Consider the following 11976-nt stretch of genomic DNA (forward strand, 5'->3'; position numbering starts at 1 on the left):
TATCCCTGAGGATAAAAGTCCCTGTAATATCCCTGAGGATAAAAGTCCCTGTAATATCCCAGAGGATAAAGGTCCCTGTAATATCCATGAGGATAAAAGTCCCTGTAATATCCCTGAGGATTAAGGTCCCTGTAATATCCAGAGGATAAAGGTCCCTGTAATATCCTTGAGGATAAAAGTCCCTGTAATATCCCTGAGGATAAAAGTCCCTGTGATATCCCACAGGATAAAAGTCCCTGTAATATCCCCAATTATAAAGGTCCCTGTAATATCCATGAGGATAAAAGTCCCTGTGATGGTCCAGAGGATAAGTCATACTCAAATTCTAGCTCAGGAAAAAGTTTATAGCATTGCATTGATGGATTTGATTACACATCCGTATTTGTAATCACTTCTGTATAAGTAATGTACGATGATTGTTGCCAACATCTAAAGTCAAGACCTGAGTATCAAAACAAGTTACCGATCACAATTTATATGTCTCTGTCATCAAAGCAGAGCACAAGGCATAACATGTTCATTTAACCTGTCCTGGGGCACTTTAAAGTATTCATCAAATCGAACAGCGAGCGCCACTCCCCAGTACCCTGCTTCCCCACAGCACTCACCCTGAGAGAGAGAGACAGAGAGACAGAGAGAGACAGAGAGACAGAGAGACAGAGAGACAGAGAGAGAGAGAGAGAGAGAGAGAGAGAGAGAGAGAGAGAGAGAGAGAGAGAGAGAGAGAAAGAGCTGCTCTGCACTGAGGGCTTGTGATGTAATATGTTCCAGATGAGGAGGAGAGCTTTGCAGGGAATCCCCAGGGCTCGAACACAATGAATCAGTGCCTGGAGCAGAAGTCATACTCAGCTGTAGAAGACAGACACCCCACCCTAAAACCGTCCTGTACTCTTCCACAGTGGTGGCCAAAGCAATAGCCAGGCCAGAGCACGGAGAGGACGCAACAGAGGGGCACCAGAGCACGGAGAGGATGCAACAGAGGGGCACCAGAGCAAAGGACAAGACAGAGACAGCCACCCAGGAGCTCCATGTTGTCACACACAGACTTCTCCATATAGCTCTCCGGGTTAACACATGCATGTGAGACTCTAATGGCCTATTACTTAATACATACTGTAATATAACTCAGTGTGAAGGGTTTACTAAACCTCTTAATGTCTAAAAGCACAATAACTCATGATAAGCAGGATGGATCACTTCCAGAGAGAGTGTGTCTGCTTTTCATTGGTTACCATGCCAAAGTTAATGGTTGTATCATTTTTGTTTGTTTTGGTAATGGCCCATAAAACCATCATAGTCTCCACCCGTGTAAACACTGTCTATCAGACTGTTTACAGGTACTCACAATAAACCCAAGTGCCAATCAAATTTGCCCCTAAGATTGGATTGAATCTTCTTACTCAACCATGGCTTGGGTCAGAAGACATGGATACAGGTTGACCTGGGGAAGGGTGGGGTGCAGTACCACGGCTCACCATGACTTCAGCACTGGGCTCTAGATCATTGGAAGCCTGGATCTCTAGAGCTCTCCTCTGGTCATCTGGAGTCAATCATAGGCCTGTTGAGGACTTGGGATACATCTAGGGGGGAACATCTGAAACACCCCTGGACGGGTTAAGGGACTGCTTAATGCCTTTACGTTGTTGTGTTGCCCATTCATCAATTTACTAAGACCTCTGGATAGTAGGTCAAAATAAACTCAAATAACTTGTCTTTATTGAATTAACATTGTATAGAGAGGGTAGGACACAGTGAAAAATAGTGAAACATGAAAAAAGTTCTCCTTTTTAGATAAAACTATACTAAATATATTCACGTCACCAAAACGTTTATTAAAACACACTCGCCTCTGTCATCATGAAGTGCTTTGAGAGACTAGACTACCCACTTCCATTTTCTTTTTGGTGTAGCCGGAGGACAGATAGTTTCCATCCTCCTTTGTGTACGTTGACTTCAATACAAAATCTAGGAGGCTCATGGTTCTCACTCCCTTCCATAGACTTCCACAGTAATTATGACAACTTCTGGAGCACTTCCTCCAACCTATTAGAGATCTTGCAGCGTGAACTGACATGTTGTCCACCCAATCAAAGGATCAGACAATGAATCTAGTACTGAAATCATAAGCTACAGCTAACTAGCACTGCAGTGGTGTGTAGTTGACTCAAAGAGAAATACAATAGTTGAACAGTTTGAACAAATTCATTTCTTCAAAAATGAAGGAGAAGCAAGAGAGAGAGAGAGCTAGCTATATTTCATTGTATTTTTTTCACTTTCGCTTTCACTTACTTAGCTAGTGAATTCAGCTAGCTAGTTTAGCCTACTCAAACACCCACCCCAAACAGAGAGGGATGCTATGTTAGCTATCTGACTATGGCTATCCAACAGAGAGGGATGCTATGTTAGCTAACTGACTATGGCTAACTAACACTGGAACTCTCCCAAGTCAAGTTAAGCTTTTGGTTGTATTAGTTTATTGCCACCTGGGGCCTGCCGGTGTAACTGCTAAACTGCTGATTCTACACTGTACTGCATGATTGTAGTGGGTTTACCAACGCGTTAGTTCTAGTAGCTATGTTGACTATGACGTTAACTAATATGGTGACAACGATGTCGGCTGTCTGTAGCGGTTCTGCTATGAAGGTTTGGCTTGGAAAGGTTGTTTTTGCATGGTCACAGACAGCTGTTGTGTTCTGCACTGACGTCCACAAGCGAAGGGAAAAGGTGAGAGGAGGAGAGTACGTAGATGTGAGAAAGAATTATACAACGAGCAAAGTGATCATGCTGTTTGTATGTGGCTGCTATGAAAGTAAACTGTGTTTGCGGGTGGTCAAGGGGTATATTCATTCCAAAGTGTTTCTTAAATGGAAGCAAACGGAATGCAATGGGGATAAACATACCTGCATTTGTCCAATAGAAACTCTCATTTGCAACTGTTTGGACTAATGATCACACCCCAGATCAGCTACTGTAGATGCAGGCAAGAGTGTGCAAGGCGGTATTGAATGTGTCACTGTCTGTCACCCTGATTACATTTTTTTTTTCTTGACCTGTGCACCTACATTGTAAACTTTAATTTGTAGTTCTGGTTGGAGCGACCTCATAATAGGGAGAATTAGAGTATCATGTTGTAGTCTAAACCTATATATGTTACATTGAGCTGGGTGAATAGAATATCAATAACAGTCATCCAATATGTTGTAATATACATACGGAGAAGAAAAATCATCCTCCCTAATCTTAAACGGCACCAGCCACCACTGGTAGGACACCAGGGGATGGATTTGAGGTACAGCACATTACAGAGATATCATTTCTGTGGTTGTTGAAGTAATAAAATAATGCAATCCTCTCCTCAGCTGTTAGTAATACTGGACATTTCCTGTGAGTAAGTCGTAGTTGTTTTGAAAGCTTTACTCTCAGGCAAGGTTTCTCAGAACGGCTCTAGTACTTGTTCTCCCTGTGGCATTACCGTCACAGAGAATGTGCAGGAGAAAGGCTTTTGGAGAGGGTCCAGGTTCAGCTGATCAGGTCTCAGGTTTCACTTCATTCTGCAGACATGTTGAGCTACTAGCCAGCTGGAGTGTTTGGTTACTGTGAGGGACGGCCCCACGCCTTTGGACTAATGAAGTTTAGAGGATCTGAAAGATCGTCACCCTCCATGAGTCCAGTGAAGCAGAAATGAAACAAAGCACTTTACTGTGAACACTTCAATGTGATCGGTTCTCCATATGTAATTCATTAATAACGGAACGTTTCAATGTGATCGGTTCTGCATATGTAATTCATTAATAACGGAACGTTTCAATGTGATCGGTTCTCCATATGTAATTCATTAATAACAGAACGTTTCAATGTGATCGGTTCTGCATATGTAATTCATTAATAACGGAACGTCCGCCACTAGAATGAATGACAGCAAACATCACATAATCAGCTCTGTTGATGTTCTGCAGTGCAAACCTCTGGCTGGCCTCCTATACAGTCATAAGGGGAATATTATTACATGAACTAGCATGGAGAGGATGTATGTATGGTCTCTGTGTGCTGGATGTGAACCTTATTCTGGCACTGGTGTGAGCGACGGTACATTCCAGATGGTTCCATCGGGATTGTATGAATTATGACCTGGGAAAACTGCTTCATTTGCTACATTTGAAAATAATAAAATCCCAATTCATGGGTTTAGGAACGTGTCCCTAAAAACAAACGTGTTCTTGGAAATTCCTGGAAATGTAATTGAAAGGAACTGGTATGCACCCAGCAGAAAGACGTCTGGCAGCTACCGACATGTGGAAGATACAGAGCATGTGCCAAGTGTATCTCGTCCAACCACAACCACCTTAATTGGGGAGGACAGGCTTGTGGTAACGACTGGCGCAGAATCAGCGGAATGGTATCAAATACATCCAACACATGGTTTCCATGGTTTCCATGGTTTCCAGGTGTTTGATTCCATTCCATTTGCTCCGTTCTGGACATTATTATGAGCTGTCCTCCCCTCAGCAGCCTCCTGTGCGTCCCCAACCCAACCCAAAGCATAGTATCACATTATCAGCTGTCGAAATGTCTCCTCTATGAAGGGCTGTAACAGAAGGAGAACGAAAGTCATCATGACACCAGGGTGAGATACACAACATAGATCAACTGCCTAATGCCGCTCACTCATCATGCTTGGCTTTAAGATATTTCCTGTTTGGTGCACTACGGGGAAATCTGTGTCCTGACTCAGTATTTAGAGCAAATGAGCACATAGTGAAGGCCAACTGTGTGTGAGTCAGAGACATGTATCCGAATCTCTACGTAGCTCAGTCTGTGTCTGTGTCCTGCCTGAAATCACACCAGATTTGTAAGAATAGGGTGATTGTTTTCGGGTGGTGCGGTGTCGGTGCGTACCAGCCAGAGCAGCGTGTAATGTGACCTAGTGAGGGTGAGGAGGGGAGTCAATGTTGTGGTTCTCCTGTGGAGAACGGGGTGGATCCACTCCCTCTTAATATACCCAGGCTAAGGAGGCTGAGCCTTACATTTAAGAGAAGAAGCAGAGCAGCTGGAGTACACACACACACTACACACTACACACACTCACAAAACACACACGCACACACCGTAAACACACACACACTCACATACAGAAACAGACAAACAGCAAGGCACAACGTCTGACACCGGCAGACATCTGAAGTGATTCTTGAGAGAAAGCGAGAGAGAGAGAGCGGGGACTTCACTTCCCAGAGTGACATGCTGTGGGGGACAGCTCTCTTGACTGGCCTGGTGGGACTGTATGTCATCGTCACCCAGTGTCCAGCCACCTGCCAGCTGAGCCAGGAGGACACGGAGACCCTCATGGAGCTGCACAACAGCTATCGGGGCCAGGTGGTACCCAGTGCCACCTACATGCGTAAAGTGGTAAGGGCTGCGTGACTGGGGAGGATGGATGGGCAGTTAACTCTAGCTGCATCTGCTGTCTCCTGCAGGATGGGACACGTTCAGTCAGGGCACTTCTGCATTAGCAGGTGTGGAAATGGTGTGTTTGAACCCCTTTGTGGTGATGAGCTTGTTGGATCCTGAGATTTCCTACTGTGTGGCTGCAGGGATTGATGGAGTTCAGCCCCGCTGTCTCCTGGTATGGTTCGCAGCATTACTTCCTCTCATGGGGCTAATCTGGAGTATAATTGATCTTGACTTGGTTGCAGGTGAAGGTAGAGACAAAGCCAAATTCCGGAGAGGGAATTTTTGATTGAGATTCCTTTTGGTGTCATGCTGATGACAGCTGTTCATTATTAAATGATCTGTTTGGTATTCAGCTTTAAAACTGTCTCGTATCAAAAACTAAACTCTGGCTGCATCTACAGTGTCATAACCATCTACAGTGTCATAACCATCTACAGTGTCATAACCATCTACAGTGTCATAACCATCTACAGTGTCATAACCATCTACAGTATCATAACCATCTAGAATATCATCGTTTTGCTGATCAAACGTTGGTTGTAGTACAGAACATTTAGTACATAAATAATCACTCTTGTTTTAGTCACTAATGAATCTTACCACGCCAGGAAGTTTCCATAAAACAGGGCTTCTTCGTTTAAATCTGAATATACATTATAGAAGTAATCCCAAGATTTTTGTCGACCTCCAGAGTTACGGGAATTACTTTGTTGATAGAGCCTGTCTGTGCCTCAGTGCGAGTGGGTGTTCAGAGTTGAGTCCAGTGTTGTGCAATGCATGGGAATGTGTGTGTGTGTGTGTGTGTGTGTGTGCGTCAGTATGTGTGTGTGTGTGTGTGCGTGTGTGTGTGCGTGTGTGTGTGCGTGTGTGTGTGTGCATGTGTGTGTGTGCGTGTGTGTGTGTGTGCGCGTGTGTGTGTGTGCGCGCGTGTGTGCGTGCATGCATGGGTGTATGTGTGTATACTGTGTAATGTGCTTGCTTAAGTTGCTATCTGCCATTGACTGGTTCCAGGGACGTCTCTGCCTGTCTCTGTGTTTTGATGGACGCCCCACTGGGGCCATTTTCATATTTCACGTTCATGCCTGTTTCAGTAAACAGGACTGAGATTGCAGAGTGAACGAACGGGTTCATAACATTCATTCAGAACATTATAGAACTATTGGGATTTGACTGGAATTATGTGTCATGACCAACAAATCCGCAGCAGAGGTTTCAAAACACAACCATATTGTATGTAATTGGTTACTATGTGTTTCTATGTCACTACTTGGTGATTAATTGACTGTGTCAGACTTGATTTGCATTAACGAAAAATTGATCAGCCCCTACAAGAAATGTTCATGAATTATAATCCACATAATAATTCCTTTTTCCTATTGCTGCAGGATAATTTTTTATTGCTGTCGCAAACTGGCTCAAATTAAGATCCCACATCTGTACCACTGACCAGATGGTCTCGGATGACGCCTCTGTTATCTCAGGCCCGAAGCACAGCAATGATATACAGTACAGCTCTGTTTGTTAAAGCACAGAGAGGAGGAGATCTGATGTCCTGAGGCTAGCACGCCAGATGTTGTGGAATTTCAACTAGTATCCTCCAATACAAGTGTTTGTTTGTGACAGGACATAAACTGAACTTCACATGACTCCACACTGCACCTCCCTGTCTGGACAGTTCACAATACAAAAAACACAATATGCATTCGTACGATATTGCATCTCTGCATTTCTTTGAAACAAATTAGCAACCATAACAATGATCAATCCCAGTCACGATCCGGCCTTATCTGCCAAGTGTGATCACGTCCTCTTGTTCTGTCAGTCCAATACTTGAAGAAGAATTGGACTGAAATGATCAGATAACATTCCTCACCCACTGATACACATATTACCGAAAGGTTCTCCGTATGGGTTCCTTAGTAGAGGTTTGATTTAATATTGAAGGATAATAGTTTACATGGGAATGTTGGTGTGACTAATATAATCTAATGTACAGTATAGTGTAATATAATCTAATGTACAGTATAGTTGAACATAATCTAATGTACAGTATAGTTCAATGTAATCTAATGTATAGTGTAATATAATCTAATGTACAGAAAAGTGTAATGTAATCTAATGTACAGTATAGTGTAATGTAATCTAATGTACAGTGTAATGTAATCTAATGTACAGTACAGTTCAATGTAATCTAATGTACAGTATAGTGTAATATAATCTAATGTACAGTATAGTGTAATGTAATCTAATGTACAGTATAGTTTCATTTGCTACATAGATAATCATTGTCTGTCTTCAGGACTCTGGCCAATCTTAGTATAACCCTCCCTTATTGGTTTACAATATTAACTTTTCCCATAGTGAATAATGAAATTCCTCTTGCTACAGGCAAAATGAAATACCATCATCATCTGACAGGTTGCCAGGTCAGGAATAACTACCACAAGGTTAGTGTGGCACAATACAGAAATAAATAGCTCCATTCAGAACCATCAGCAATACAGTGTCTGTATCTACAGATATTATCAGAAGTATACCTCTTGTAATACAATCTGCTAGTGCTGTGCTATCTATATCAAACCTGAACTACTGGTATTTAGATTGGGGAAAAGCACGGATCATAGTGCATGCTATTAGAATGCACTTACTGTTCACTGGGGCGGCAGGGTAGCCTAGTGGTTAGAGTGTTGGACTAGTAACAGAAAGGTTGCAAGTTCAAGTCCCCGAGCTGACAAGGTACAAATCTGTCGTTCTGCCCCTGAACAGGCAGTTAACCCACTGTTCCTAGGCCGTCATTGAAAACAAGAATTTGTTCTTAACTGACTTGCATAGTTAAATACAGGTAATAAAAAAAAAACTGTCCTCTTTAGAATCAGGAAATAGGACAATAGGATGTGAGTTTAGGAATCTTACTTACAATATGGTGGATAGTATGATTAATATCAATACAGTATTGTATTGAAACACTAATATAAGAGAGTTGTCCAGGGGGCTACAATACAAAGAGTACTGTTATGGTCCTTAATGTTGGTTAATGTCTCCCCCTGTCTGTCATTCTGCAGCACTACATCTACAGTATACAGGTTAGAGGCAACCAGGTAGATTACTTGTAGTCTGATACAATAATATGCCATTTAGCAAATGCTTTTATCCAGAGTGACATACAGTGATTCGTGCATACATTTTCAGAACGTGTGGGCCCGGGAATCATACCCACCATCCTGCCATACCAACTAAGCTACTGAGGACCACTGATGGTAATATGACAGTTTGTCTCTTCATCCCTGCAGAAATGGGATGAGAAGCTGAAGATCCTAGCTGAGGGCTACGCTGTGAAGTGTATGTGGGAACCGAACCCGGATCTAGAGTTGCTGAACATGGGAGAGAACCTGTTTGTGTCGAATGAGCCCTTGGACCTCAACATGACCATGGAGAAGTGGTTCTTGGAGCACCTAGACTACGACTACAACAACAACAGCTGCCAGGAGGACAGGATGTGTGGACACTACACTCAGGTGAGAGACCCAGAAAGAGAGATGCTAGACAGTGTCACTGAATTGGTAGAATTAGACTTCTGATAACCTGAGACAGTACTATAACTGTAACAGGTTGGATAGTCCTTGGTGTGCTTACTCCTGTGTGTATAAACCCCTGTGATGGTGGGGGATGATGATGATGGTGGTGACGATGAAGACATTGTAAATTGATCAGACTGATGGGGGTGTTTCAGATGGTGTGGGCGGACTCTCACTCTGTGGGCTGTGCTGCTCATCGCTGTGACACCATAGAGGGGCTGTCCTTCGAGAAAGTTAACTTCCTGGTCTGCAATTATTACCCAAAGTAAGTATGGTACCAAAGAACATGTACAACTTTACACACTTATATCCTATTTCCACACTTAGACAATGTCTAAGAATACATCGATTAACATAATTAATTCTTACCATTGCATTTCACTGATTGCGTTAGGGTTAGACTTAGGGGTTACGTTAGGGTTAGTGTTAGGGTTTGCGTTAGGTTTGGTCCCTGACTTACAGCCCTGGCTGAGTGACCATTGACTTGTGCTGCATTTACATTTCAGAGATAAGTTTAAGGATGAGAAACCCTATGAGGAAGGTGAATGGTGCTCCAAGTGCCCAGAGAACGTGCCGCGATGTGATCAGAACCTCTGCGGTAAGAATTCAGCACCTATCAATCACACTACTCCCCCCCCCCCCCCCTCCATTTAATTCACAGCACTATCTCGCTCTTGTGTCAAACTTCATCCTCTCCAACCTGACCTCAGTATCCAGCCAATTGTGGTTGATCATGATATCCCATCTTTGTGGAGATAGATTGACTGCTATGGACTAGCGGCCCTGTAATCACTTTCTAAGACTTTAGATTTCTCATCACTGTTTTCTCATCAAAGCTTATTAAAGATCAGTGATACTATTAAGAGCAGTGTGCGGTTTCCTTTTTCCCTCATCTTGTCTAATTGTTATCATGCACCTGCAAAAAAGATTGCTCAGATGTGCGAGTGCCTTTTGAATTTTCATCACTGTTTCCCCCAGTGCCTGATGCCCCTGAGTCTTCAGACGAGCCTGATGTTGAGGAGCCTGATGCCCCCGATCCTTCAGACGAGCCTGATGTTGAGGAGCCTGATGCCCTCGAGCCTTCAGAGGAGCCTGATGTTGAGAAGGAGACAACAGAGAGCTCTACCCCACACAGAGAGCCTGTGTATGAGGGGGACGAGACAGGCACGGAGCCTGGGGACAAGGAGGATGAGGAGGAGACAGGCACGGAGCCTGGGGACGAGGATGAGACAGACATGCAGCCATGGGACGAGGAGGACGAGGAGGAGACAGGCACGCAGCCTGGGGACGAGGAGGACGATGAGGAGACAGGCACGCAGCCATGGGACGAGGAGGACGAGGAGGAGACAGGCACGGAGCCTGGGGACGAGGAGGACGAGGAGGAGACAGGCACGCAGCCTGGGGACGAGGAGGAGACAGGCATGGAGCCTGGGGACGAGGAGGAAGAGGAGGAGTGGGAGGGGGAGGAAAGAGCAGCGGAGAGGGAGAAGGAGAGGACTAGGAACCAACCTCCGGCCAATGCAGGAAGGATAACTACACCACTACTTCTTGTTACCAGCCTAATGGCTTTACTCTCAGTAGGATTGTGAGGTGAAGGTATGAGAGTAAGACATGACACACACACACACACACACACTATCTGGAATTGAACTGAACATTGCTGGAAGTTGAATTACATTGTGCTATAACCATGTCTATAGCAGAGGGATTTGTTGATGGTTATTTTGTTATTATTTGCTCGCTAGTAAATACAGTTGCTAGTTTAACATATGCCTTCTTAGCAATATCAATAAGCACACAACATACAACAGTTAACAATGTATTATAACAGTTGTATAATAATATTATAATATTATATTATAACAGTTACGACCTGTTACAAATGTAACAGCAATACATTTTCTTAAAGCAAAGCACGTCCTCTATATGAATGTGATTCGTAAACCTAAAGGAGCATAACTACTGTCAATATGGCATATTTCTGTAAATGTCTGTATATAGAGTATAATAAATATTGTTTCTTCTACTTGTTGTGTCTCAACATTTCCATGCTCTACACCGTTGTCTGGACTGGGAATAGGTGTTTGACCTTTGACCACAAAGGATGGGGAAAAAACTGAGCAGAAAGAGAGTATGGATGGGAATGGGATGGTATAGTGGCTGGGGAGAACATGCTAAGACATGTTAACAAAAGGTTTACACCTGGGGAGAACATGTTAACAAAAGGTTTACACCTGGGGAGAACATGTTAACAAAAGGTATACACCTGCGGAGAACATGTTAACAAAAGGTTTACACCTGGGGAGAACATGTTAACAAAAGGCTGGGGAGAACATGTTAACAAAAGGTTTACACCTGGGGAGAACATGTCAACAAAAGGTTAACACGTGGGGAGAACATGTTAACAAAAGGTTTACACCTGGGGAGAACATGTTAACAAAAGGTTTACACCTGGGGAGAACATGTTAACAAAAGGTTTACACCTGGGGAGAACATGTTAACAAAAGGCTGGGGAGAACATGTTAACAAAAGGTTTACAACTGGGGAGAACATGTTAACAAAAGGTTTACACCTGGGGAGAACATGTTAACAAAAGGTTTACACCTGGGGAGAACATGTTAACAAAAGGTTTACACCTGGGGAGAACATGTTAACAAAAGGTTAACACCTGGGCAGAACATGTTAACAAAAGGTTAACACCTGGGGAGAACATGTTAACAAAAGGTTTACACCTGGGGAGAACATGTTAACAAAAGGCTGGGGAGAACATGTTAACAAAAGGCTGGGGAGAACATGTTAACAAAAGGCTGGGGAGAACATGCTAAGTCACGTTAACAAAATGTATATAGCTGGGGAGAACATGTTAACAAAAGGTTTACAACTGGGGAGAACATGTTAACAAAAGGTTTACACCTGGGGAGAACATGTTAACAAAAGGTTTACACCTGGG

At 43.4% G+C, this 11976-nt stretch overlaps 1 protein-coding gene across 1 annotated transcript; it reads left to right on the forward strand.

The window, feature by feature from the left end:
• Positions 1–4945: 4945 nt before the first annotated feature.
• On the forward strand, positions 4946–11052 carry LOC139367753 (peptidase inhibitor 16-like). The gene is made up of 5 exons (XM_071106074.1): positions 4946–5406; positions 8742–8966; positions 9182–9291; positions 9533–9624; positions 10005–11052. The coding sequence occupies exons 1-5, from the start codon at positions 5239–5241 to the stop codon at positions 10613–10615; spliced, it is 1206 nt and encodes a 401-aa protein (XP_070962175.1). The 5' UTR covers positions 4946–5238; the 3' UTR covers positions 10616–11052.
• Positions 11053–11976: the final 924 nt, after the last annotated feature.

The sequence above is a fragment of the Oncorhynchus clarkii genome, chromosome 16 (genome assembly GCF_045791955.1).
Source record: "Oncorhynchus clarkii lewisi isolate Uvic-CL-2024 chromosome 16, UVic_Ocla_1.0, whole genome shotgun sequence".
In the NCBI taxonomy this organism is placed as follows: Eukaryota; Metazoa; Chordata; class Actinopteri; order Salmoniformes; family Salmonidae; genus Oncorhynchus; species Oncorhynchus clarkii.

What these genes read in the sequence shown, in the direction of transcription:
- LOC139367753 (XM_071106074.1), top strand. Translation starts at nt 5,239, where the DNA reads ATGCTGTGGGGGACAGCTCTCTTGACTGGCCTGGTGGGACTGTATGTC. An exon ending in CCACCTACATGCGTAAAGTG is followed by an intron (nt 5,407 to 8,741) that starts GTAAGGGCTGCG and finishes TCATCCCTGCAG; the next exon opens with AAATGGGATGAGAAGCTGAA. An exon ending in TGTGTGGACACTACACTCAG is followed by an intron (nt 8,967 to 9,181) that starts GTGAGAGACCCA and finishes GGGGTGTTTCAG; the next exon opens with ATGGTGTGGGCGGACTCTCA.